A 27,540-nucleotide genomic window follows, 5' to 3' on the forward strand; every position below is an offset into this window, starting at 1 on the left:
ACAATCGTAGATGTTGTACAGGTTAAACCGTGAACAAATATCAATACAGGATACCTGTTACCCATTCTAGTTACAATATGGTCAAAATATAAACAAATTCGTCAAACAGGAATTAGATGTCAAAATATGGACACCTATAATTCTGTCATTTATTTTTCAGAATCGTGTCATTAGGATCAGTTTATTTTGATTTCGCATGGCTCTGTGTTATTTCAACCTTGTACAGCATATTTAGGTACTTATCATTCTACAATTGAACATACATTTTTAATTGTTTTACCTCATTTTAGTATTTTAGTGGCAAATCTGACACAGTTATTACAGAGCTGTAAATGATGTAATAATTCGGTGCACGTTTTGATGCACATTTTTATGAAACCAGATGACCATTCCTCATTAGCCTTTGTTGTGGATTTGCCCTGGATTAATGGACAATAAGTACTGAGATGCATAAACAATCCATTATTTATCTTCCATAAATCTATCCAATTTATTAGTTAATCATTCAAAGACATTCAAACATATAGGATCAACTGTTAATTAATCAACTATAACTAGAGATTATTGAGAATCCATTGAACGATATTTGGATATTAGAGCAGTTTTAAGATTAGATTTAGTTTAAATTTGCTTTAAAATCTAAATGAAGCTATGTATCGTTGAAATATACTCCTCTCTTCTATTTAATATGCCTGTATATATGTAAGGGAACTAAGATTCGAGAGAAAATTCAAAGAATATAATCAAAGAAAAAAAAACAGAAACACACATGATGGATTCATTTACTTTGATTAACTCTTCAAAAGCTACACAAAACAATCGGGTACATTTGTCTAACGAGACAACATTGATGTACCTGAGATCGTACTTACCGAAAAAAAAAGCAGCCAGTGTCATCAGGTAGATAGATAGATTACTTCACACATAACATGTATCTGTCAACACACCAAAGGTAAATAGGGAAACATTCCCACTTCGTTTCTGTGGAATGTCTCCTGATTTAGATATTTTCGTTTTCTTTCTGGTCAAAAGTTTCAAGAGTTTGTTATCATGAAAATGGTCCATCTCAACATTATAGATTATATTTACACTGTAATAGTTTGTCCTCAAAAGTTCACTCTAAACATTAAGGAAACCTTTACTCATGACTGACAATATTTTGCTGAGAATAGTTCACTGTTCTAAAGAAAACTCCAGAACATATTCGCATTTAATTTCTCAACTTATGTTCCAATTTTATGGGGGTAAGCATACTTATAGATGACAACCAATTTATACTAAAATATTTCCTGTGACATTACAAGTTACATGAAAGCGATAAGATTTCAGTCGCATGTAATCTCGGACAATTAACAGTATTCAGTCATTCCTGCATAACTGTTATAATTAGATAAATATGCATATATTTGCAGTATTTGTTAATTTGAAAACTTAGACAGCACATGTTACAAAGTTTTATTACATTAAAGGCTAATTGGGCAATATTCCAACTTTGTTCCTGTGGAATATCTCCTGATTTAGATTTTTCGCTTTCCTTCTGGACACAAGTTTCAAGAATTTGTTATTGTGAAAACTGTCCATCTCAATGTTACACTAATAGTTTGTCTTTGAAAACAAAAAAATCTAAATCAGGAGACATCCCACAGAAATGAAGTGGAAGTATTGTCCTTCTAGTCTTTGATGTATGGAAACTTTATAACATGTTCTGTCAAAATTCTGTCATAAAACTCTGAGTTGTTATTTTGGTTATTTCATGCTCTTTGTTTTGTGTGTCTGTTTTTCCTGTCTCCTTGGATTGTTGTGTGGGTCTGTTTTCCCTGTCTAATCTTTATCCTGGGATTATACCCTTTTGATTTCCGATCGAATCTTGGTTCCGTATAATACTTTTTCGTAAACCTTATTTACCGATGATAACAAGCTCAAATACTTTCTCAACACAAAAGGCAACCCCTTCCCACGATAGCATGTCACCATTGAAACACTTATTTAAAAATAATTACTTCAACCCCCAACAAAACTTTCTTATAAGCAAATGGATAACTTACTTAAGACAAAATTGCATAATACTGATTGACAAGTCATCTTACAAAAAAGAAACGTCTTAGAATGTCAAAAATATGATTGATGTGGCCAAGGTTAGAAGTTTGTAATTCAATGATATTTAAAAAACAAAACAAAAAACAAAACAAAACAAAAAAAAACATTCTTGCACATCTCGATTTTGACAATGCCAAATATGAGCTTAGCCTATTAATGTGTTTTTTTAACATTCTAAAGATGGCAATTTTTTCCTTATCCATGCCTGACCCAATATTTTTTGCAAATATTAAGTGAACACGTGTTATTTTTAACTATTTAGACAAGTACAGGATCTTTGCAGAATACGTGAAGTACCAGTAAAACATGTTATATAGTGTAAAGAAAATAAATATTGAAGACTAAAAATTTTCTAGTATAACAATATCATATCTCAACTCTTCAATTAAATCGAGTGTTCATTGTCATTGTACCTTTTGTGTTTCCTTCTATAATATGTAAAAATAATTTAATAAAATTAACGAACATAATCTACTCAGAGTTAAACTACTTTCAAACTGGCAATTCGTTAAAAGATACCAAAAAGAAACTTCAGAGTATCCGATGATAAATACTATTACGGAATTACCAGGTAATTTGAAAGGAAAGTACAATAAAAAGTGTGTGCTTTGTAATATAATGGACATAAAAAGGTCTCAATCACAGACACTTACATTCAGATTCCTACCATATCTTTTAATACAAGGATATAACACGGGGAATCCCGAAAATAAGTCACTGTGTCGACAAGTACCCATAATAATAAGAAGATGCCCACGCTAAAGAGATTCTTTACCAAACATTTTAATCACAGTAAAGAAATCGAGACTCTACAAAATAACTGTGTTTTGCATACAGTGTGTGTTTTGTGGTACCTGTGCATGTCTTTCTCGCTTTCAGTCATACATTTGGATAGCAGACTGCTGTGAAAAAAAGCCGAATAAGGTAAATCTTCCCCCCACAATATAGCCGCTCACACAGTAAGATCTATGTGACCTAGAAAAGGGTTCCTTCTCTTCCTTCTCTAGGTGGCAGATGAAAACAGGGTAATTTGCGGGTCCAGGAAAAGTCATGAAGTCTCTGAGTAATCTAAACCCCTGGATGCATGGCGTGCATCGCTAATCGACGCATGGACACACCATGATGCTTGCAACTATTGGATAAATAGTTCAACTGCTTTGTGGTTGACCATGGAAACAAAAGCCATGGGAGACAGACAGACATAAAAGCTCGACAGATCGATTTCGTCAGAAATGTTCTTGCAATCGTCTAAGGGAAGAAAAACCCTGACAGAAAAAACACGAACATGGAGGTATTTGGTTGGGCGTAAGGCTAACCGCTTTACCTCGGAAAAAATGAGCTTGTTACAGAAACCATAAACATTTCAAAATTAATAATAGGGGAGGTCAGTAATCAAACTTTTTCAACACAAAAAGATATTGCAATGACGAATCGGGATGAAAGCCCCACGGAAGTCCACATGAAGATAAACTAGCTAACCCTAAGAACACCAGGAAAATAAGCAAACGGAACATTCGAACCATGTAAGCTGCTGGTAAGACTGTACAGATATCGTTCATACATACCTGGAATAAGAGAATGAAGATGTTGGCATGAAGACATGGAAAACAAACACAACATAGAACATCAAACAACCAAAACAACACATACAAAGTAACAAAGGTAAATGAGAATCTCGTACTCCACTAAAAACTGGAAGCACGGACCAGGTGCACCGGTAGGGTAAGCGTCCTATGCTTTTTCTAGAATCACCCGCCGAAATGCTTATAAAAAAGTCAAATCAAAGTTAGTCGAAAGAGGAAAGGAAAACTATGACACGATAAACAAATCAGTTTTCATGGTGCAGATGGATACACCATAACGATCTACGAGTTAATGATGATGACCATTAAACTTCTGAAGTGGTGACTTCTATATAGTAGCAACATAACCCTGTTCCAGAAGCCTTATTGTGAGAAGTCTAGTTTTAAAGTCAAACGATCAATAAACGGAATAAAAGTTATGAGCTGTGCAGACGTAGAAAGCAATCACCACCTTCTAATAGTTAAGCTTAAGTTAAAGTTGAATAAGATGGAAGGAAAAGCAATATTATCTAAAAGGGCTTACTGAAAATATAAAAAAAACAAGACATAATGAATTGGATGTCAGAGTGTAATAACATATACAAATGAAACAGTACTAGACATCAGTTGTCCAAGAAAGAAGTCAAATCAAGAATGAGTAGGTGTAGACAGTTGGAAGCTTGCAGATAAACGAAAAATATCGAAAAATAAGAAAGAATGAACATGATCAGATAGGGTCATAGAAAAAAACTGTGGAAACAATACAGTAGCCAAAAAAAGGATGTGAAAACGAGTATGAAGAAAAAATATGGTTTGAAAAACTTGCAACTGAAGCTGAAAAACAGCCAGTAAAGGAAACACGATAGCAGTTTATGACTTTACAAAAACACTACACAAAGACAAACCCAAACAAATGAGCCAAGCATACGAAAGATAAAAGTGGTACAATATGAAGTAAAGTGAAGCAAACAAGAACACTGCAACGAACCATCATATCCAGCTGAGATAGTAATGGAAGGATTCGAAGCACCAATGTAAAACATCAATCATTAAACAACTTACAAATTAAAAAGCACCTGAATTTGACTACATCATTATAGTTAGTGAGTTATTTAAAAAGAGCTGATTCATAAACCTCCTCTAAACGAATTCACAAGCTGCTCACTAAAGAATGGAATGATGACAAAATACCAAGAGTAAGAAAAGAACAGTAAGACAAGAAAGGATTAAAAGTCAACTACCTAAGAGAATACACCTCACGTGCTGTGGAAACTGGACAGGCATAGCACTGATCTCAACAGAATCCTATATCATGGGCAAAATCACTATTAATAGAATAGCTGAAAAGTGAACAAAAAATCAAGGAAAGAGCAGGATTCAGAGAAGGACGAGGTACAACAGAAAAAAATTTCTCAAAAACATCACTGTACAAGCTGTGGAACGGAATTTAAAAATCCATAGTTTTTGAGAAAGCACTCTATAGTGTCCAACAAGAAACATTCTTCACTATGGCATCCCTGAAAAGCTGATTCGACTAGAGACGTGCATGTGCATAGGCAAAAAAAAGTGTGGTAGTAACATCAATAGGAAATTCAGGCTGGTTTCAAATAAAATTTTGATTGAAATAAGTTAGCAACATTTTCGGTTTCGTTTTTCTCTGGGTTATGAGAAAGTAAACAGCACAGAACAACACAGGAATCTTATAGAATTTCGCCATCAAATTATATCATCAAGAGACTGCTGATAATATCACACGATTGCAATAACAAAGAAAATTTAACGATGTCAGCATATATGCCAACCCCACAGGCCTCAATATAAAGTAAGCAAAAGCTAAAGTGATTCGACTCAATACCAACACCAACTGGCCAATCATTATTTCAAAACAAAAAAAAATCAAAGATGTCAATCATATACATGCCTTGGATCAATACTTACCATCAAAAGAGGACAATGCAGACATCAGAAGACGACTTTGCATCGCCATAGTATCATACAAAAAGTAAGTTTTTATTTAGAATAACAGCCAAATTTCAAAAAGAACTAAATTCTGCTTGTTCAACTCAAACGTAATATCCGTCATTCTCTATGGAAGTGCAACATGGAAAATGACCAAAAAAAAATGATGACAACGTGGTGGATTCTTTTCGTGACATGAGACTAAGATGAATGATCACAGAAAGTTACATTTGAGGATTTGAAAGAATAAGTATTAACATCAAAAGAAGAGGGGGTAAATGGCTAAAACATGTCCTAAGAATGGGACATACCAAGCATGCTAAGCTAGTTGTCGTGTGAACATCTGAGGGGAAACGAAAAAGAGGACACAAGGATATATGGAGGAGAACGGGTAGAAAGAAAAACGAAAGATCTTGGGGTTTGAATCACTGACTGAAGCAACCAAAGTTTCAACAGACAGAGACAAATGCAGATGTGTAAATAGCCAGATTCCTCTCAATGAGAAACATAAATAAGTTTATTAGTTAAAAGAAAACGAGATTTTTCAAGAAGACAAGAAGTGTGTCAAAGCATTCATATTTCATGATAGGCAAACACATAAAAAATTACAATTAGTCCCCGATCTTTGATCAAGCGATATGTTTTTGTGCACTTTTCCATTAGATACGCATTAAGAATGATATATATACATAATAACACGTAGATGAACTGTCCCGTACTACCATACATCGTGTACTAAGTTACAACGTCATGTATATATATATATATATATCATGTTAGACGGCTTATGATATGTAGAAGTGCACAAGAACATATCGCTGTATCAAATCGCTGTATCAAAGATCAGGGAACAATTGTAGCAAGGAACACATATTGAACACACACCAAAATAAGAAGTAAACTTACACATCAATCGGCTAAGGGCATTGAATTGGAAGTCTATGACTTCGCATCACACTATAGGGAAGGTCATTTGTAAACATCATTCGCTACATTGCAGTTTATTTGATGTTTTGAATCGGAAAACCGGCAAACGAAAATATATACATGTACGTTTCTTTGCAACTGCACTGCGTCAGGTGTGAACATTTGTTGATGCATTTTAATGCGAACAGGTCAATCTTCCTTCCCGATAATCAATGGGTAAAACCGTGAACAAAGATCGTTGCTCCCCATCAAAATAACCATTGGTCTAAACATAAACACAGTTGTCAAAAAGGAAGCAGATTTCGCTCCAGTCTAAACTTTAATCCCACGATAAAGCATACACTATAAAGCTTCTGTCGAAATAAAAAGTGGCTGAGATAAGTAGTACCAAAGAAAACTGTATCGAAAAAAATTGTGAACAGACAAATGGATGTACTGACATCATGTCGATCCACATTAAGTTCAATCCCTGTAAAAATCAGGCAGTAGGTGTAACATGGTATTAAAAAAACCATCATTTCGATAGTGTAATTTGACCCATCAGAATCAAGGAAAACAGACACGATTTTCCATATCATGCTGACCCATTGAGTTACAATTTCAGTGAAATGCACTGAAAATGAACATTTCAAGGGCAGATAACTCTATCAAATATCTCATTTTTCTAATATTCTATTGAACAATTTCTGAGCAAATCCAATGATGCAGAGATCAAATATGGTCTTTTCAAATAGAGAAAGCATCCTTGAGTTACATATTTTATTGTCTGATCGGTGAGGTTTTGACATGCATGTTTTTGTTCCATTTTGCCTGATTCTTACAAACACTTACACAGTGACTGATCTGAAAACAGCCCTAACATATTTATACAAGTATGCATGTTTTATCAATGTTAAAGTGCTCGAAGTTTCGGTCCAAAGTACTGAGTTAAAGTTAAATAATTTTAGCTGTTTTTTTTAATTTAAAAGTAATGGATGAATAAAGAAGGGAATAGACCACCCATTCTTCGCTCCACGTAACCACTCTATTTGAAAATCCTTCACAACTCTTTTGAATCCGCAACTTATATTGTTAGTTTATGAAGTCAAATAATTCATCAGTGACTTTCAAACAATTTATCATTTATATTAGGTTTTTATATATAGCAGAATTTCGCAGACTTTGATAGATTCAACAACTGAGGCCAAACCCGTATACTGGTTAGATCTACTGTCATCCATTATATTTAAAGAATCGAGTGTCAGAACGAAGTCAGTCTTGTGTACCATATACATATATGAATACACAATGTCAGCACTTACAATGCGAAGGAATCATGATGATTTTTTCAGAATCATGTTAGGGGACAACCATTAGATTCTTAGGGAGCTGGCAGATTTTGAAAATAAACAATCTGTCTCTGATTATGTAGCAAATAAATAATCTGGCCTCATCATACCAGAAAATAAATACATTGTAGTCTGACTTTGCAAATTGCTAGAAAATAAATATTCTGACCTTGGCTATTGAATTGAAAATAAATATTCTGACGTGCACAAAACCTTAAAATAAATTTGACTCGCTCCGCTCGTCATAGTTTCATAAATTTTGCTGACCTATTCCTTCACTCTTATGAGGCTGACTTTATAGCTGATCTGATCAGAAAGAAAGAATATCGTTTGGTTAGATCATTTAATCTCAGTTTCCGCTATATAGATGACGTATAATCTTTAAACAATCCTAATTTCGGGAATTTGATACATCGCATATACCCAAAAGAACTTGAGATAAAGGATACTACAGACACTGTGAAGTCAGCCTAATATCTTGACCTACACTTAGAAATCGATGGTAAAGGAAAACTATTGACCTAACTTTACGACAAACGTGATGATTTTCATTCAGAATTGTCAACTTTCCTTTCATCTGTGGCAACATCCCTTTGGCTCCTGCGTATGGAGTGTTCATATCACAACTCATACGTTATGCCAGAGCTTGCCAAAACTACGCAGACTTTTTGTATCGCGCTAGAATTCTAACAAATAGGCTTCTGGAACAGGGTTATGTTGCTACACGATTGAAGTCATCACTACAGAAGTTTTATAGTCGTCATCATGAACTAGTTGATCGTTATGTTGTATCCATCAGCACCATGAAAACTGATTTATTCAGCGGGTCATAGTTTTCCTTTCGTCGTTTGTCTACCCCGGACTTGACTTTTTATGAGCACCTCGGCGGGTGTTTCTAGAAAAGCAGATGACGCTTACCCTACCGGTGCACCTGGTCCATGCTCCCAGTTTTTAGTGGAGTCCGAGTTGCTCATTTACTTTTGTTACTTTGAATGTATGATTTTAGTTACTTTATGTTCTTTGTTGTGTATGTCAGTTTTCCATGTCTGGTCTTTGTCCCTGGAATACATTCCTTTGATTACCGCTATAACCTTGGTTCCCTTGATTACTCTTAGAAAAGTACACATGTTTAAATACTCAAAAAGTTTTATACAAAACCCTAATAGTCTACAGTGGATTCCTCTTAATCGCATAACCAATTTATCAGAAAAAATATGCAATTAACAGGAATACGCTATTATCAGGAATGTTGAATTTGATATGGTGTAATAGTCTTATTCTCCTATACATCTTCCTGATCCTATATAAACAACTCTACGGCATTGATTAAACCAATATAATGGAATTAAAAACAAGGAAATTAAGTTACATGGTTTTTGGACTAGTTTTACTATAAACACACAATATCAAACTAAAATTAAACTAAAAATTAGCTACACCTTTTAATTGAATTATTGTTAAAAATACGTCTTTTAGGCCAAAAAGTGTCAATTTTTTAGTGCTGCGGACGGCTAGGGATTTTTCGAACTTTAATGGGTCTAGAGGGTATACGGCTATATCATATGTCAATGGAAAGATAAATCTATGTAGTTTTTTAATATCATTCTTTTCTAACTGAAAAGTGGTCAAGTTTCCTGTTATTTTGCATTAATTAGAGGAGGTGTCAAAGATCAATCGACCCCAATACACTTTGATAAGTGATTTAAGTGAAATCGTTCATTGTAAGTATCGGAAAACAAATAACATGTAAAGATCACATATACAGAATTTCAAAAAAATGTGAAAAAGAACTTTTTCCGACAAAGGTTGACAATGTGATCACAGAACAAAAATGCCTCTAAAATTAGTTGCATTTTAGTGCATTTTCAATGATTAAGAGATAATACGACACCGTAGAATATTACAATGTATATCTAAATATTATTTATTGAATAACAAATAAAATAAACACAAAGTTTTCGATTCGATCTGCAACATGGGCTTTGCAAATTGAGTTTGAAATTGCAAATTTTCACATATTTTAACTATTAATTGTACTAAAATTGTATAAAACGGAATCGTTTCAGGACTGTTTTATGAACATATAAAGGCTAGAAACCACTAATTCCACTCCCCACAGGCTTCCATGCTAATTTCACAATATTCAATAGCTTCTCTGGACTTTACCTTAACTTTAACCTGCAGAGGACTATATATCAGCATGATTCTACATATGTCAGCTCACAATCCTCAGAATGGCATGTGGGGTTAGCAGACTTGCAGAGCAGTACTGGTCACCGGAAGTGAAGGGTCTATAAATAGCATGGGAAATCCCAGTGTTTTCACAAGATAGGGGTATATTTAGAAATCATTATGGAAATTAGGCTTCACATCACAGAAGCAAAATGCACCTATAAAATGTACAGAAATGTTTTTCCTTTCAGAAACTGTATATTTTTTTTTACATAAGATGAGAACTTTTTTCACAGCACTATGAGGAACAGGGCTAATTTCTGCGTAGGACTATTTTTGCGTACGTTCCAAATGCTCATTGGTTGAATTGGTGGTCTGTAACCTAAAGTATCGAGTTTACCTTACGTTTTGATGAAAAGACTTAAGGTTTTGAGATTTATTTTTGTACATACAAAAATTATACATATTCTTTTTGTTGCATTTGTCTTTATATGCTTAGACTTCAAATAAAACGTTAAAGATTTAGGCATGAATCTGGGATTCTCAAACAAAAAATGCGACTCGGGGGTTCATGATAAGGCTGGATTTCGTAATAAATTTGACAATACTTAAACTGTGAACTTTGAACTTTGCATGAAAGCATGTTCAAACATGTTCATGCATGTTGTCACAATATTTATGTCTTATTATGTTTAACTATGCACCAGGCTGATGCTTGTAATGCAATATCCTCTGCAGTGGCGGATCCACACTGTGAAAAGGATGGTGCCAGCCGGGGTCCTCAGAAAAGGGTGCGTGTGTGTTAGGATATTATTTACCATAGTTTGTCAATTTTACACATGAAAATGACAAATTTTCCAATAAAAAGGGAAGTGCAAATCCCATGCACCCCCTCTGGATCAGCCGCTGCTCTGAACGGATTCTACTAAATGAGTTGATAAAAACAAACCAGATTCCGTGTAAAAATTCTAACGCAAAAAGAAGAAAGAAGTTCAGACGCAATAAAAACTAAGATTTTTTACCTCTCAAAAAAGACTCCAGTTTTTGTAGCCGTATGAATAGGACACAATGGTAACGTAGTTGTTATAGAATATTAGTTCAAAGGAAACATCATTGTCCAGGCCAGGGGTGGATCAAGAATATTAAAAAAATAAATGGGCTCTGATTAAGACGTTTAAAACAGGGGTTTCAATCCATTGTTCGCTACATTTACTGCCAAAACTTACTTTTTTTGCGGCGTAAACATACAAAACAGTTACAGTAAGTGGTTTGTGCATTGAATTGTGCGTTACTTGTCATATTTTGACAAGGTAAGAAATGTCATAGTTTTTAATTTTCGGGCAGCTAATCATGTCTATCCGCTTCAAGCAAAGAATGAATAAGTGAACCACTTAATGGTTCACTCTAATTCTGATTTTTTTATAATCTAAATACCAATATGAATTAAACTGAATATGGGATCACAACTGTAAAGGCATCTTCCCTATCCTAGGGTTATGGTCTTGCCCCTCTCTTCACGCAATGGGAGGGGTATGACCGTAACCCTTGCATAGAAGATGCTGTAAAATCTAGGAATCAGAAATAAGCTACTCATAACTTAGAAATTTTTCATCGGTCTATAGGATAGTAAAGGCCGATTTAATTAGAAACAATCCATTTACAAAAATCTTTGTAACGTTATCTTTTTAACCGTCACATACTAGATGACTTTTAAGCAATGCCAGAGTTTCCCACCTTCGTTTAAACCGGAATGACATCATTTATATCAGATCGACGGGCGCTTAAGGAAAAACAGAAAAAAGGCGTTAAAATTAATATCTTATCAATGAATCTGGTCCAAACCCCCAGTTTTTTTAATCAAGCCTGGCTTGCTAATTAATTCTTTAAATTTATATATGTTAATCTTATGACTATTTTTCTATTTTTGGTGCTTTGTCTTGACTATGAATATCATGTTCTTCATTCCAATTTCCTCAAAACGAACATTGTTGAGCGCTCGATTATTAAATAACAGATAAAAAAGCAATTAAAATATTTATCATGTCAAAAAATAAGCTACTTTGGATAATATTCCTGCTTTTCTGTTGTACCAACAGTTCGGAAACTGAACAGGTTGTCCGGAAAATGATTTCGTATTTTACAATTTTAGTATGATAAGTAGTTAAAATATGTGAAAATTTGCAACTTCAAACGCTTTTGTAAAGCTCGTGTTGCAGATCGAATCGAGAACATTGTGTTTATTTTATTTTTCATTCAGTAAAGAATATTTAGATATACATTGTAATATTCTACGGTGTCTTATTATCTCTTAATCATTAAAAATGCACTAAAATGCAATAATTTTAGGGGCAATTTTGTTCTTCGATTAAATAGTCAACTTTTGTCGGAAAAGTACTTCTTTACATGTGACCTTTACATGCTACTTATTTCCTAATACCTACGATAAATGATTTCACTTAAATTACTTATCAAAGTGTATTGGGGTCGATTGGTCTTTGACACCTCCTCTGATTAATGCGAAATAGCAGAAAATTTTACCGTTTTTCACTTTGATAAGTACGATATTCAAAAACTACATTGATTTATCTTTCCATTGACATATGATATAGCCGTATACCCTCTAGGCCCATTAAACTCGAAAACTAAAGCACTGTCCGCAGTACTATTTATAACATTTTGGGAAAAAGATTATGCAAGAAACATGAATGTTTGTTTAGACCTATGCTATTAAGAAGAACTTTTAACGTGGAAGAGATGGAAAATGATTTGGTTCTTTAAAATGCTATGCAATGAATAGAAAAATGCAGTGGAATCCTTTGTACATAAATGACTTTACTGGGGTAATGTGTAGTTATAAAGTAATCAAGGGAACCAAGGTTATAGCAGTAATCAAAAGAATGTATTCCAAGGACAAAGACCAGACATGGAAAACTGACATACACAACAAAGAACATAAAGTAACTAAAATAATACATACAAAGTAATAAAAGTAAATGAGCAACTCGGACTCCACTAAAAACTGGGAGCATGGACCAGGTGCACCGGTAGGGTAAGCGTCCTCTGCTTTTCTAGAAACACCCGCCGAGTTGCTCATAAAAAGTCAAGTCCGGGGTAGACAAACAAGGAAACGAAAACTATGACCCGTTAAATATTGCAATTGTAGATTTCATTTAGTATACGTAAATATGCGAATCTGTCCCCTAAAAAGTCGCTCGCCACATTTTCCGCTAACTATGGGACATATTTCAGGTCCAGGAATGCCATCTGTCGGATATAGTAGAGACTATGCCTTGTATTATAGAGAATGAACTTCATCTAATGAAGTCTTTAATAATAAACATAAAATGTAATACATGCATTGATATAGACCACAAACCACATATTTTGGTAACCCGGACAGGCACATTTAAATTTTCAAAGAAAAAAATTACTCTTTGATGATTACGGAAAATAAATAATCTAGCAAAGGTTATGATGAAAATAAATAATCTGACTTGCACCAGACTGGAAATAAAATTTCTGATCGAAAAAATTGCTCTCACTAAGAATCTAATGGTCGTCCCTTTATTCGGATCTGTTAATTTGGATTTGTTATATTTCAGTGTTACTTCAATTTATAGACTTGAAACAGTATAATGTCTAGGTTGTTGTAATTAAACGTAAGTACAACAGATCATACGTTTTAAGCTCGTAACATCTCTTCTAGTCCTGGTATAGTTATTGGTTTTAAAAGTGATTATTAGTTTGTCTTACGGTACAGCGATACTATGTCAATGCCTGGTGTATCTAAGGTTTTACTCACCGATAAGAAACAGTTAGTATCATCTAGTATACATGTAGACAAATCGCTACACACAGAACTTGTATCTGTCATTACATCAAACGCTAATAGGGAAATATTCCCACTTTGTTCCTGTGGTATGTCTCCTGATTTCGATTTTTTCACTTTCCTTCTGGACAAAAGTTGCAAGAGTTTGTTATTATGAAAACGATCCATCTTAATCGTGTGCTTTAGTATTTACACTAATAGTTTGTCCTAAAATTTGCACTCTTTACACAAGAGTTTTAAATTTTTGTAAAGGTAACCTTTCACAAATGACTAACGGTATGTTGTGTTCGCTGTTCTAAGGAATAATTTAGAAATTAATAATTTGATGTTGCGCATTTAATTTCTCAACTTGTTTTGACAATCTGATTGAAACGTGTACATTTTGAAAATATTAATCAATTTATACTATAATATTTTCTGAGACTTTACAAGTACCATTAATGCGATAAGATCTAACTCGAATGTAATCACGGACTGTTAATAGCTTTTAAGTTTGTTAAGCGCAATACATTCACGAGTAAACATTAGAAATCAGGGTTATGGCTATTGATATCACACATGGGATTGGTGTGGTGTGCCGATAGCAAATAAGATAATCTACCATGTAACAAAGGTAAATTTAACAAGTTATTGGTAATTTAAATTGCACTGTAAAATTCCAATTTTTGCCCTACATTAGTTGCAATAATGTCCAAGTAGCAATGTAGCCAATTTAGACCAGAACATAATGCCTAGGCCTTGTTCCACGAAAGCTACATAATAAAGGCTATCAAATGCATTTAGATATTTTCAAAGGAAACTAATTTCTACATCTTTGGGTTGGAGACATAATTATATTAAAGAGTTATTGTATTATGTTATGTTCGATGTACGGTTATGCTTGTGTAGTCGGTCATGTGAGAAAAAAATCGATATTAAGAGCACTTCTGTCACTCCCTTGTCATCATATGCAAGAGGGTTACTCGTGTTGGATACTTCACCTAAACCACCATTCTTATTCGCCCACCCCCAAATACAATACAGTGCAGAATCTTACCGTTTTCCCCATAAACAAACTATTATGTAAATTGTTAAATAGTTCTCATTACAACAGTCTTGATAAATTTGTACAGACTCTAAAATTGTTACAAGGTGGTGATTGTTGGTTCTAAATGCAATAACATGAACTATTAAGTTTCGGTTTACTTGTCACGTGGATAGCTCCCCATTTGAGAGTTTCCGTTCAGACCCTTTAGTAAAATGTACTTTAATGAATGATGGAGTGAAACCAGAAAAACCATTAGATTTATTTGGTTTGGTTGTGTGTATACTGTCAATATTTCTTTTTATTTGTTTTGTTTTGATTTTAATTATTTTATTTGTGGTTTTCAGAACTTTACAAATTTTACCGCATATACAATTTGCGATACATCGACGGTACTTTAATATATCATGTTTCCTTTTTTAAAGCAAAAAAAAACCAGAAATACTGAAAAGCAAGCATTACAGTAGCCATATTTAATGGTGTCGTAAACATTATGTCATTTATTTGAAAAAATGTAACCAAAATCTTTGCTTGTTTTTTTTATTCTTTCCTAAAATAATTAGCAGCAAATGACATTGTGTATATATAAATCATACATATAGTCCAACGCCATAAAACTACAGTGAGTTTCTGGAGATCTCCTAGCACCCATGATAACCCGGTGTGTTGGTGGGATATTTTCTAACAGGGATAAATGCACTTCAACATTATGTTTTTATAGACCACACTTCAACCAAAAAAAAAACTGAGCAAGCTCACGTATTAACACGGTAAAAAAACGATATGCTACATGTCATATGTACAATATAAGTTTATCACATGCAGGAGTGGATCCAAAAATTTACATAAGTGGAGGGGTCAGATTCATAAATTTCAAAGGTTGATACCAGGCTATAATTTAATAATTTCTTTGGGCCAAAATTTCCCACAAAATAAACAAAAAAATTCGAACAAGAAAAAGTTGGGTGTAACACCCGGGATACCCTTTTGATTCAGCCACTGTCAAATTTTGACAAAAATGTGGGTTTTCTGTAAATGGAAAACTTGAGGTAACCTTAACAGCCCAAATAATATCACAAAACATTAAATGTTCCATGGCATGTAATTGACATTATATATGTTTAACTACAGAATCTGATGTGGCTTTTTCTTTTCAATGAACACACCAAAGACAACCCAGATTGACATAACCCACATCCTGGAGCAAGGGTTAATACAAATTTACCATGTGTTTAGTACTAATATACATCGTTATCCATGGTGCTAAATACGAGGTTTTAAATCTGCGTTTTTGCTATAAGCACTTGGACAGATGTCGGTGTTTCGTGGTAAAACAGCATGCGATACGGATTTTTCTATATATTCATTGTATGTGTCAGATTTGATGATTTGGGATATCATTTCAAACATACGATATTTCATATACTATTTAGAAAGAAAAGTGTGCAAGAATTTCGTGTGATTTACTTTTTACGCACAAAAATGATAACAACGAACATTAATTTCAAAAATTAACCTCCAGAAAGATTACACGAAATAGTATAGCATAACTTTTAAATGTTCAGACGGAACATAACTTAATTATATGGATGATTTTCGAAAATAAATTTTTAAAAAAGTATTATTTACATTTGCATCAGCTTGGTAATGTTACGGGTAGAGACTACACCATGTAGATGAGATACTAATCAAGCACCACTGAGACCATCAATACTATTCATGATAAGTTTATATCTTGCCAAATATACGGAGACCATGTAACATCGCGCAATCATGTTACTGATATCTGATTTTTTTCCATCCCGAACTAATACGCGGGCTTGATTTAGGTCTTATATAAACAATGTGTTTACGATCGCATACGCACTAAAGGTATAGAGATCTATGAAGTAGTTCGATCATTGCGCTTTCCTTTTCTTGTCCCATGAATACCGTACGAGTGTTGGAAACCCTAAAGTGGTCTAAGAATTCCACTATTTTTTTATTCCACTTTACCAAATAATGATGTCACACCACCGTGTCCCCCATAAAAGGGTTCTTAAGCATATCAGAATAAAAATTAATCACTTAATAACTTCAATGATTCATGAAAAATGACGAGAAATCAAAAGAATACTGAAAAGTTCCAATCACTGGATCATGAAATAACTAGTAGTCAAATCAGCTGCTTTGAAAACACTGTTTCTTACCTTTAAAATACGAAAAGGACTATCCTCAAGAAAACAGATTTGGCCATCCACACTATAGTCATTGCTAACCAGTTTGGTTTTGGCGTCAATTTCCAAGTTGGTATTGTTATTTTGACACGGTATACTGGACATGCTTGTACTGCTTTGTCGCCTAAGGTTCCTTCGTATTGCAGACATTCGATGACCTTTTAGGAAAGACAAAGTACCATCATCCGAATGATGTAAAGTTTTCATTTCAATATAATCCCGGTTATGATTATGGAAGTATTTAAAAAAATAATAATCATTGGAATTGTTGGTTGAAGTCAAAGGTCAGCTTTATCCTAGTATAAGCTAGATACATCGAGAAAATAGTTTATACGATATTGCCAATCACGTCGAGGCTGATTAAAGATAAAAAGGTGCGATTAATATATTGTGCTTCTAATAAGTACTGAACCTAAATCGTTAATAGCATGGCAAATTTAAAAAAAAAAACTTAAATACAGCACCGAATTAGTTTTAGTGGGAATGGTCGATATATTTTAGCAATCAATAATCATGCTACGGTTCATGATTAAAATCCGCTTTAATAGAAGCACATATTGTAAACGTTATTTCACACGATCCGTGATTGTAATCCGACAAATGAAGACAATAATTTTGTACTAAGTACCTTTATCTTTGGCTAATACAACCCAGCAGTGAAGTTCAGGGGATGTGAAACATTTAGTGTTTAAATATAGCTTTTTTATCTAATCGGTAATCTTATTTTTTCTTCATTCTAAATCTTACTCATTTAGATACGTTTTAATAAATTTTGATGGGACATTCTAGCATATTTGCTGCATTTTAAATTAAATATGAAGTTTTCAGATTGTTTGTCGCATTGACCTTCAAAGACAATTTCAAATCAAGGCCTAATTAAGCGTATTGTAAAAAAATACAGTCTGCATGTCCATGAGGCCTGGAAACGGGAGAAAATTTGGAGCAACACCGAGTCCTCTGCGCCGAGTGCATGCGGAATATGAATATTACTATTCCAATACATTCTTCACAAGTCGGTTGGTGTTAGATACGGAAACTATATCTCTACCATGACCCTAATTGGTCCTGAATTTGCAGGGGATATAGCCACAAAAACAAATTTTTCATGGTACATTGTAATTTAATGTACATTTAATCATTTTTAACAATTGTAAATAAAGCGGATTTGAAACAACAGCATGATAAACATAATTGTGAAATTGGAAAAGCAGGTTTATCGACAATTTCGACAAATTCCCGGGTCACACTTTATCAGAATGATTGGGTAATCCCCTGAAACTATGGATGTGGTTTTGAATGTTTTACCGTATATACTACCCATACCACAAAACAATTGCTCGTGTTAAAATGTAAGTGTACACGATATACAATTTAAAATGTTATCTAATCAAATCATATAAACATGTTAACATAAATCTGGCTAAACTCATGAATCTAAGAGCTGTCATGGTATATCACATATTCTGATTGAATGCTTAAGTTGCTTGTCAGTTTGTCTCTGTTAAATATATTCTACGCAATTGTACTTGAACAGAAGCGGATCTTAAAAAAAATAAGCTCATCACTTAGAATAAAACGATACTAGCACCGACCAAGGTATGGTAAAGCTAATTATAAAAATCATTACACATTATTTCAATCTAAAATAAAGAAAAATATACTATCAATACCAATAAGTAAATATTTTTACGTGTATATTCTTTACATTCAAAAGGAATTGGAACTATAACGAAGACAATCGGGTGACCTAGAATATATACTACTGTTAACGGTAATATAAGATGCAACTTTTCTTACCCCGAAAGCACTTCGTGACAAGACTGCGGAAGCAATGTTTCGTTATTAAATTAATTAAACACTTCTCGGTCTACATACGTAGTATGAATATGAAGCAATCGAAATTTGGAATTAAACTTGAACAAAGGTGTTAACTTATTGATAAAGCGTCATGCTTAGCTGTGAGTCCGTAAATTACTTTTCTAGTGCAGAACGTTCGTACGTGACAACGACACTTTTATATTACCTACTCATTTGTCAAATTCTCATATTTAAGTAAATTAAACAGTGACAGGTATCTTCTAAACTGATGCCGGGTTAACATATGTCTTTTCATGCCTTCCTAAACTGTGTATAGAAAATGCAGCGGAAATACGTCTTATAAAAGTTCGAAACGAATTGAAATCACATCGAATACACTTCCAACATGCGCATTGTTATTATTGTCAAACACAGAATGATTTTTTAATTTGTCATCAGAAATCTTATAATTGCAGTTTAGTTCACGCGTTCGCAGTGATAGTTTATAATTGATGGAGCTTCATGCAATGTTGTTCTCTTTTTTATAATCTAAATTTATAGTACGATGTTAAAATGGCATTTCCTGTCTAACTTCTACTGTAGTACTGTTAATTAAGTTTCTATAACTCAATGGGCTTCTTTAGAGCTTGTCCTATTCTGTGTCCATGTTAACTTTTTTGCAAATATTTCTTAGGTGTAGGCCTTGATCATTACTTCCAAGCAAAAAGCTCCGTTACCAAAGCTCACTACGGTCGACATCAATCTGATAAGTACAGTACTTTCAAAAGAACATGACATAAGCAATCTGATAATGGGCTTCTTTTAAATAGTCCATAATATAAAAGGACCAAAATCCAAGCATCCAGTCTTAGGTGAATATTTGAAATCCAATCTAACCACTTGTTTTTCATAGTTGCGCTATATGAAAAGTTATAATAATACTTTACCAAATGTCTTGTAACTGAATGGTATGTTACTGAAGTGAGTGGGTTCTAGGTAATATATTTACATGACATAGAGGGTGATTATACCCAGTAGACCTATAAACTTACTGTCCTTACTATTTAACCTGATGATATGCATTTTCGGAGAGTTTATTAAGATAACTGAAGGTTAAAAAAATCTTGTATAACGAACAAAAGGTATTACCGAACTTAGTTACAACAATTGCAATTACAAAACAAAAACGCTGTATGAAAATATTCACGTCTGTCCTCCTGTTCGCTGTATCAACCATTTGCATTGGAGGCAACGCTATATTAGATTGACGGATGTAACATGAAGATAGGGTTAATTAAAATGAAAGAAGGCATTGCGCATAAACATGACTTGACAAATTAGGAATATGACAGTAATATAGCTGAAAATGTTAAAGGAAAACTTTATAAGGTTGACCCTTTCTTTAGATGTTGATATGGTCCTTTATAGACTGATTCTCTCTTAAGATGTTGATATTGGCAAAGTTAGTGTAACTAAAACAAAAAAAAAATATGTTAACTTGATTCTTCAGAAAATTGACCGAAATTGAAATCCGGGTAAACTAAATTTCAAGGACAAATATTTGGCAATTTGAAAATGACAAACAAAAGAGAGTACACATTAGTACACTATTTAAAGATTGCCATATAAGCTGTAAAGGCAAAACCAAGCTAGAAATATTTAGTGCTGTTCTCAATTTCTTATCCCGGTGGCGTTGTTGTCTCCTTGACATATACACCATTTCTATTCTCGTTAAATTTGTAAGAATCAGGCAGTGGGTAAATCATGGTGGTAAAAACACACACAAGTTTATTCAAAATGTTTTCTGAAATGCAGACATGGCATTCATTTCTTTTTTTAAGTATTTAAGTGCCAGTAATTCGAGGTATGGATTACTGGTATATAAAATACATTGCTGTCATCATCAACAGGAGAAAGCTCACTTTTCCCTTGTCGTTCAACTCGCTTTTCTTTATCCTCACACTTCGTCTTCAATAGACCTTAAATTATGTGCCCACATTGTCTAATTCGTGCATTTTTTTTCTGAAAAAAATTTTTTCTTTCATTTTTGCCTGATTCTTACAGATTCCTGCACTTAAGATCATTTATAAACACTTCTAACTAGCTGTATAGAAGAGTCCTGTCATTGCACCATTTGACTTGTTATTATATGTCTTAATATTTGAGATTTAACCAAATACATGTATCAGACATGTCCTGTACGACTCTTTAGGTGACTTATATAGTGAAGAGGATGTGGATTAAGGAGAAAATGTTATGTTTCGAGAAAAATCATTCCGATTTTCACTGATCAAAACAATGACATTGCTCATTCAAGTATAAGAAGCTTGATAATTCTTCATAAAAAAAGTTCAAAGCCGTCTTATCATCGTTTCTCATTATATGTTGTCTGAGCGTTATTACAGATTGATTTGTACTTATTTTATACGAACAGACATAGAACAGTGAAATGTAGTACGGGTAAAAAATATGTCTTGAATAAAACTGAATTGACTTCTAGGTATGGTAATTGAAATACTGCTCCTTACCGTAAAACTTTGCTGTTGTTCCTTTTTGGTTTCAGTGAAGGACTCCTCTAAAATGTGATACGACTTCCGACATGATGCAGCGAATTCTTCATAACAAACATTATCCCTGCGATAGACGTGTTCTTCAGTCTCCGTGTCTTTCTCTTTGGACATGATTGTAGATGTCCATGTGCTGTAGCTATAGAACTAACGAGTGACTGTCTTCTGGCTATTGTAGATGGACCCCTGGGTCCACAATCCAATAATTTCAGATTGAATTTTTCTGTTCAATCATAATAACTAAACTTTTTAAAAACAGATTGCAATATCATTCCATCATAACTAATCGTTTACGTCATGTAACATTGTTTTATAACAGTGCTTTGTTCTGGACGAACAATAAGATGTTCTTAGGGTAACTTTAATCTGAAGCCACAATGAACCAGTACTTTGATATTGGTTGTCTTAATTGACTTAGCAATAAATGCACATTATCACAAATTTGAAATTTTAGATAGGCTAAAGTTAAAACGATTTTAAGCAGAGAATTTTTACATCACAAGAAATTAAATGTTAAAAATCAACTAACAAAGGATCAAATAACTTTTTCCTGTTATTTTTGTTTGATTTCCTTTTCTATTTTCATTAAATACTATATAAAACAAATAAAATAAACAAGTTAGCTTACACGGTGTGTATTTTTACTACAATTCGAAATTATACGAATTCCAGAACTGTATTGATTCGATCCAATACTTAAATAGAAATAACTTTCATCAATTATCTGTATAATTTAATTTCTCTCTATAAATATGAAAATAGTAAAACTGATGAAAAATAACTATCAGCATACAATAATAAAGACAGAAATTGCTACATCTATGTCGAGAGAACTTTGTTTGGCAGACGAGCAGAGAAACACGTGTAACACATCTTAAGGTCATGTCTAAAAGTCTTGTCTAGTATGGCATAAATGAATGCATTGGCGATGTGATTTATATAGACAGATGATCTGGCAAAAATATGAAGGAAATTTGAATTGGTACTATCGCCATCATCAATATCCCATACCCTCCTTGTATCCAATAGTTTCATGATCGTGCTAGGTATATAACTCAATACAAAGACAATGACGACAGCGAAAGCTATCTTGGTTATTCTGAACGAGCTTGCATCTACATTGGCTCTTTCGGATGAAATTCCATTCACAGTAAAAACAGAAGTCCGTCTGCACGCTACCTGAAATGTCTTGATATAATGGATATGCTTTATGATCTTTCTCATTATACATACATATATTATAATAAGAAATGTCACCATCAGGCTGCCGACGATAAGGAGCGAGAAATTGTACAAAGTTGGCAAGTCTGTGCTACTATCCATAGTCTCAGTAACACAAACATAAAGTGTAAGATTATGTGATGTTGTAAATAGCCTACAGTTCCATATGAAAGCATTCGGTAATGAAACAAAAGCGGCTAAAACATACACAGCTGTAATCAATTTTACGGCAATAGCTGAATTCATTTGAGGCTTTAGAGGGGAACAAACTCGCCTATATCTATCCACGGACAGAACTATTATCATAAAAGCCGAAGAACAAATGAAAAAGTAGCTAAGCGTTATCCAAAATTTACATGTAAAATTGTTGAAAAGGGAGAAATGAAATACCTTTTCTATTATTTCTGTCGGTATAACTGTTCCACACACAAGTCCATCGGCCACGGCAATATTGCTGGTTATAGTCTTATGGGCGCTTGGTTTCTTCCTGAATATGTAAACAAACAGAACTAGTACATTGCCAACAAGACCGATGATTGCCATTGTTGATAGGTATGATATGTACAAAATGTGATCCTTGGCATACACTTTATTTAGTTCTGCTGTCGTTGTTATATTTTCACAATTAAGATGGTCGATGCTTGTGTTGAATTCCACGTAGCCCATTGCAGGGATTTAGTTTCCTAGTAAAGAATTAACCGCACACCAAATTTATTTTAGGAGTGTCAACTTAACCCACCATTTCAGGAGTTATTGATATGATATTGTTTTTATTTGACTTTACACCATCTGTTTCCTTCCTTACATTGAATTTCATGTGTTTTGGTTTACAAAAGCTACCCAATAGTTTCCGAGAGTTAATATTTATCCTTCTTATCTACTCCTTTTACTGAAAAAAAAAAACACAGAGGTGTTTTATCTGCTACTTCAAACACTTAAATAGCAAACGGATCGATGGTAACCCAGTTCCATAACCTTTCAAGGAACATTCAATAAAAAGTTTTTGATATTTTATACAAGGCAACTCTCTCTCTCTCTCTCTCTCTCTCTCTCTCTCTCTCTCTCTCTCTCTCTCTCTCTCTCTCTCTCTCTCTCTCTGCCTCGGGCATCGTCCTTTCTCCTAGTTCAATTGCACCAAAAAAAAAACTACCTAATGCGCAGGTTTAATTGTAAAATATCAACTATTTCACAATGCATATGAAATAAAATATAAGTTGAGAACACTATTTTTCAATTGTTATTTACATATTGCATCCAATTTTAGATCCTCTTACGTCTTGACTACGGGGTGCCGAATGGGACTTGATCTTTTTGTAATCAAAATCAATTGTGTGTACACGAAATTGAATTCTGTCATAACAAAATCATTTTTGCCGAACAAAATTATGTTATACCGACTTGTTTTTATGATCACTTCAATTTTGCAATGATAAAATTCATTTTTGTCATGACAAAATTGAATTTTTTCCAATAGGTATGTAAATATTAACTTATTTGCATAAAATTGACTTTTGTTACCTGATATGGAAATCAAATAATAAAAGTCAATTTTGTGAGACAAAATTGAAATTGTATGCAAAATGTTGATTAAATTAGCTAGCATCCTGTGATTTTGTAATTTAATTTAATTTTTGTGGAGACAGAAGTGAAAAATAAACACAAAAGTCAATTTTGTATGCAAATTGGTTTACAGAATCCATGACGGACTGAGGGGTTTCTTACCGCCCTTGGCTATCATATGGGTTTTCACGGACGGTGTAAAGCATCGAAGCGTTTACACAGTTTCCGAGCATACTCATACCCGTGAATGTGGGCCATGGTGTATTCGGGGAAATAATAGTAGTCATACGACCACGTTCATAATGTCAATCCGTGACCTAGTGATCCAATCATTTTGATCTGCACGCTTATATTGTACAGCCTACGGCATTTGCTGAATCTTTGCCCCAGCAGAATACTTTTGGGATAGAATCAACAGTTTCAAGTGGATGTAAGACAGATAGGTAAGTCAACTTATTGGTGCATGCCACTCAATTGATGAGAAATCTCCAAGGCCGCAAAAAATAAAGTTATGTTTCCGATCACCATTCTGAAATTTTGTAGAATCGGTAGGTAATGATTTATTTTTATTTAAAACTTTTGAAATGAAATAAGTCATTATAGTGACACCAAACTCAAAATACAATGAAAACCAAATATACAAAGACTAAACAACTAATAATTTTAGACTGAGTTCACGGCCAAATATCTTTTTGGGATTTGACGCTTGAGATATTTTTTGTTTTGAATGGCGGTGGTCAAAACAAAAAAATATCTCAAGTGCCGAATCCCAAAAGGGATTATCCACGACCAAGAGCACACTCACGTCAGGTGTGCGATTCTAAAAATAAACAATCAGTATTTCTTACTCTTTGTTTTTCCATCTGAGGAAAAAAACATCTTTGGTTTTATTTTCTTCCTTTTTTGTCTGAAAGACAATCGGCAGACTTTTTAATTATTATTTTTTCAATATCACTAATAAAAAAATTTGGGTAGGGGGTCGGTAGGTAACGGGAACTTTTTATAGGCAAAAACATTTTGCTGGAGAAAAAAACTTGGGTATCAAGGTTAAATATGACCTTCCTTTTACATATCTTTTAACAGTTCATGTTCCAAACACGTACGTGTATATCATGTATATGAACTTTTCGACGTTTTGTTGCAAAACACATGGCATTGAGGAATCTGTTAAGTTTGGGTAGTCCAATTAGCTGGGAAAAAAGTTTTGGGGACTTTACATTACACATATAAAGATTATGTGCACATAAAAGTACTGTGTACGTGTAAGTTCATTCCCGAGGAGCTTAAGTTTTGCTATATATGTGCATGTCAGGCTGCATGTACGGACTACTCTTTGACTTCGTGCAAATAAAATAAAGTTTGTACATGTACATAAAAATATAATTTTAATCACCTTCATACTTAAACATTGTACATGTAAACATTACTCTTTTTTAAGATGTTTACCACATAAAATCTTTTTCTAGAGGACGCTTACCCTACCGGTGCACCTGGTCCATGCTCCCGTTTTTAGTGGAGTCCGAGTTGCTCATTTACTTTTGTTACTTTGTATGTATGATTTTAGTTACTTTATGTTCTTTGATGTGTTTGTCTGTTTTCCATGTCTGGTCTTTGTCCCTGGATTACATTCTTTTGATTACCGCTATAACCTTGGTTTTCTTGAGTACTCTTTTAATACTAAAAGTTTAATATATTTTTTTGTTAAATTTCCGATTTATAGAAAACCGTCACATTATGACTTTATGCACATGTTACTGTTTGTAAATAAATTATGAATTGTACAAGTACGATGGGTCCGCCAAGTCTACATTTGTTAAATCAAGAATGTTTTATAAATGTACAAAAGTACAGTAAGGGTAACCCGGTTAACTGGCTTTTGAAGTCAAAGCACTTAAATACATGTATGTATTATTTTGACTTGACAAACCTTTGATTATTTTTCAGGTTTCTGTTTATATGTGCATGTATTTGTATTACTCTAGATTCTCCATCAATATTTTTTCTCCATCGAGAATGGTAAAATGTGATTTTCAACATTTGAGCTTTAGTATAATAAGTGGAGAAATAGTTTAGGAAATTTAAATGAGGTTGTAATTATAATCTCCTTTTCTGAGCTAATTTTATTATGATATTGTACACATGTGCATGTAAGTTAAAATACAATGCACATGCAATGTTCTTTAAAAAATGTTTTATAGCCATAGTGATGTCAGATGATGTTTTTCTTAGAATATTCAATAGACATTGATTTTGAATTACACAGTTAGATTTACTGTATATGATTATAGATGTAGAGTAACACCATACACTCAATCAACAAATGCAGGCATTGATATACAACTACATGTATGTTAAACAAAACATTTTTGATTATTTTTGTAAAGTATTAAAAATAAATGTATACTCTTTTTCTTATATTTGCAGATAGACAAATATGGATGAAACGCTTTTCTGTTGAAAGGATGAGGGTTTTGTTTAGTATCAAGACATTAATACTACACACGTAAAAATAACTAAGTTTTATTAAATTGTGTAGATTTACACGATTTAATGAAATAGAGATTCTAAAGAAAAGTGAATGACAAGTGTTTTGAAATGCTGGATGTACATACATGTTACGTTGGTTCTGAAACCAAACGATACTGGCAGTGCCTCTGGATATGTTTATACAGCCGCAAAACAAGTGCTGTAGTATACAGTTTTTGTCCAAGGAAACATTTTTCGGGCTACAAATATGTAACTATTTTGAAGTTGATTAAAATTGTTTGATACAAGATTTAGTTGAAATATTGATTTTGAGGTGTTAACTTGTTTCATAAGAATTTCGAATGTTATCTGTTGAGTACATGACTGTAAGGGTAATTTTTGTCCATTATGCAGTTTTATTCTCATTTGCTAGAGAACTGTAAAAACAAAGGCCTTATAGATGTTAATTCTTAGCAAATCAAACACTACAAAGTTGCTCCGAAGGAAGAGTAATTGACAGGCTTTTTAGGGAATTGAAAATGGAGCATTCCCAAAACCCGAATTAGCTAATTATTTGATTTTGAGTTTATGGCACCTACCATTTTGAAATTAAGGCCATCCATGTAACTGATAGATTCCACACTGTTGGTTTTTGTTCATCTAAAAAAAACTGAGAGTCCTGAATTTTACCTAGCTAACCTACATAAAGTGAAATGGTCAATCTTTAACATGACATAGCAAGTTCAACACATCCATGCAAGTACACCTTCAAGGAAGAAGCATTGTAATATGTATATGACTTGTCTTAGAGCTAT

The 27,540-nt window shown here is 33.5% G+C and overlaps 1 protein-coding gene across 2 annotated transcripts in view; it reads right to left on the bottom strand.

Annotated features, from left to right (window-relative positions):
- The window catches only part of LOC148629418 (transient receptor potential cation channel subfamily A member 1-like), a 40,410-nt gene extending 22,856 nt beyond the window's left edge, over window positions 1-17,554 (bottom strand). Inside the window, exon 1 of one of the 2 annotated variants that reach the window (XM_088550618.1) lies at window positions 17,088-17,554. In XM_088550618.1, coding sequence (XP_088406744.1) covers window positions 17,088-17,321 — 234 coding nt within the window. In that variant the 5' untranslated portion in view covers window positions 17,322-17,554. Of the gene's footprint in view, window positions 1-13,847; window positions 14,258-17,087 lie in introns of those variants that run through there. The other variant, XM_088550626.1, reaches the window with a different exon arrangement.
- Window positions 17,555-27,540: the final 9,986 nt, after the last annotated feature.

The sequence above is a fragment of the Perna viridis genome, chromosome 1, assembly GCF_037379345.1.
Source record: "Perna viridis isolate PV_CMFRI_1.1 ecotype Kerala chromosome 1, ASM3737934v1, whole genome shotgun sequence".
Lineage (NCBI taxonomy): Eukaryota > Metazoa > Mollusca > Bivalvia > Mytilida > Mytilidae > Perna > Perna viridis.